The 1509-nt window shown below is 55.3% G+C and overlaps 1 protein-coding gene across 1 annotated transcript in view; it reads left to right on the top strand.

The window, feature by feature from the left end:
- ATP10A (ATPase, class V, type 10A) overlaps window positions 1-1509 on the top strand; it is a gene marked incomplete at its 3' end in the record, with an annotated part of 30483 nt that overhangs the window by 4984 nt on the left and 23990 nt on the right. The window contains exon 2 of the mRNA XM_014546208.1: window positions 18-103. Coding sequence (XP_014401694.1) covers window positions 18-103 — 86 coding nt within the window. The remainder of the gene's footprint in view (window positions 1-17; window positions 104-1509) is intronic.

Raw genomic sequence — 1509 nt, 5'->3', positions numbered from 1 at the left:
CCCCCGTGCCCTTGCAGGTCTCCGAATTCGACCCTTTGACCTTCACCAGCGTCATCGAGTGCGAGAGGCCCAACAACGACCTGAGCCGGTTCCGAGGCTGCATGTGAGTGCCGTCCGTCCCTCTGCCCCCGCCCCTGCCCTTCTGTCTGACGGGCTTCGTATGTGCGCACGGCGGGCCCTGGAGCAGCACGGACTTGGGGTGCCGACCGCCACGCCGTCGAAAATCCTCATATAATTGTGGACTCTGCCGAACACTTCACCAGTAACAGCCAACTGTGGGCCGGAACCTTACCCATAACCCAAACAGTTGATTTACATATTTTTTTAAATATATATTTTTTTATTGATTTCAGGGAGGAAGAGAAGAGAGAGAGAGAAACATCGATGATGAGAGAGAATCAGGGATCGGCTGCCTCCTGCACGCCCCACACTGGGGGAGCCCGTACAAACCCGGGCATGTGCCCTGACGGGGAATCGAACCGTGACCTCCTGGTTCCTAGATCCGACGCTGAGCCACTGAGCCACCCCGGCCGGGCAATAAAAAGATACTTAAAACACAAAACCGCAGTCACAGGCGCTTGAGTCGGTAGAAAAACTGGAGTTGATTTGGAGAAAGGAAAAGCCGTTAGCTGGCGAGAGCATCTCGGAGGCAGTGATGTGTGAAAAATCCCTTGCAGGCCGGTAGGGGGTGGCCGGATCAATTTAAGAGGCGTCCGTTTATAGACGAAACGGCCCATTAGGCATGCACTGTCTACAAGAACGGGGGGAAGGGGGAACCACACGGGGGTCCGGCCCGGATGAATTCCACTGATGTCCTTCCTGAGGGAGACCAAGGATCCCGCTTGCGGACACGTTGCTTCGGGAACGGATTAAAGTCCGAGAACCGAAGAGGATCCGCCGGACACATAGTTCTTCAGGTTCCCCCAAAGCTGCCCGGCCGGCGTGGCTCAGTGGTTGAGCGTCGACCTAGGAACCGGGAGGTCACGGTTCGATTCCCGGCCAAGGGCACAGGCCCAGATGATGGGCTCGATCCCCTGTGGGGGGCGTGCAGGAGGCAGCGGATCCGTGATTCTCTCTTATCATCGATGTTTCTCTCCCTCTCCCTCTCCCTTCCTCTCTGGAATCAATAAAAATATATCTCTTTTTTTTCATTTTTTTTCCTTTATTGAATAAGATATTACAAATGTGTCCTTATCCCCCCAATGTCCCCTCGTCCCCCCAATCCTGCCCTCACCCTCACCCCCTGTTGTCCACATCCATCACTGATGCTTAAATACATGCATACAAGTCCTTCTGTTGATCTTTCCCCCTAAAAATATATCTTAAAAAAAGGTTCCCTAAAGCTCCTTCCCCAAACCTCTGGCTCTGGCGATGCCCCTAGCAGCCCGGTTCCCAGCGAACGCCGACTAGAACCCACGCCGGGTCTTGTAGAATCCACGGAGTCAGGTTGCCCGCCCTCTGGGTCCCTGTTCGCCTCCCCGCCCTGCACCCTGCGCCCTGCCCTCCCCT

The sequence above is a fragment of the Myotis brandtii genome, unplaced genomic scaffold (genome assembly GCF_000412655.1).
Source record: "Myotis brandtii unplaced genomic scaffold, ASM41265v1 scaffold435, whole genome shotgun sequence".
Lineage (NCBI taxonomy): Eukaryota > Metazoa > Chordata > Mammalia > Chiroptera > Vespertilionidae > Myotis > Myotis brandtii.
Note: the sequence above shows the minus strand (reverse complement) of the source record. Positions and strands in the feature narration are given on the sequence as shown.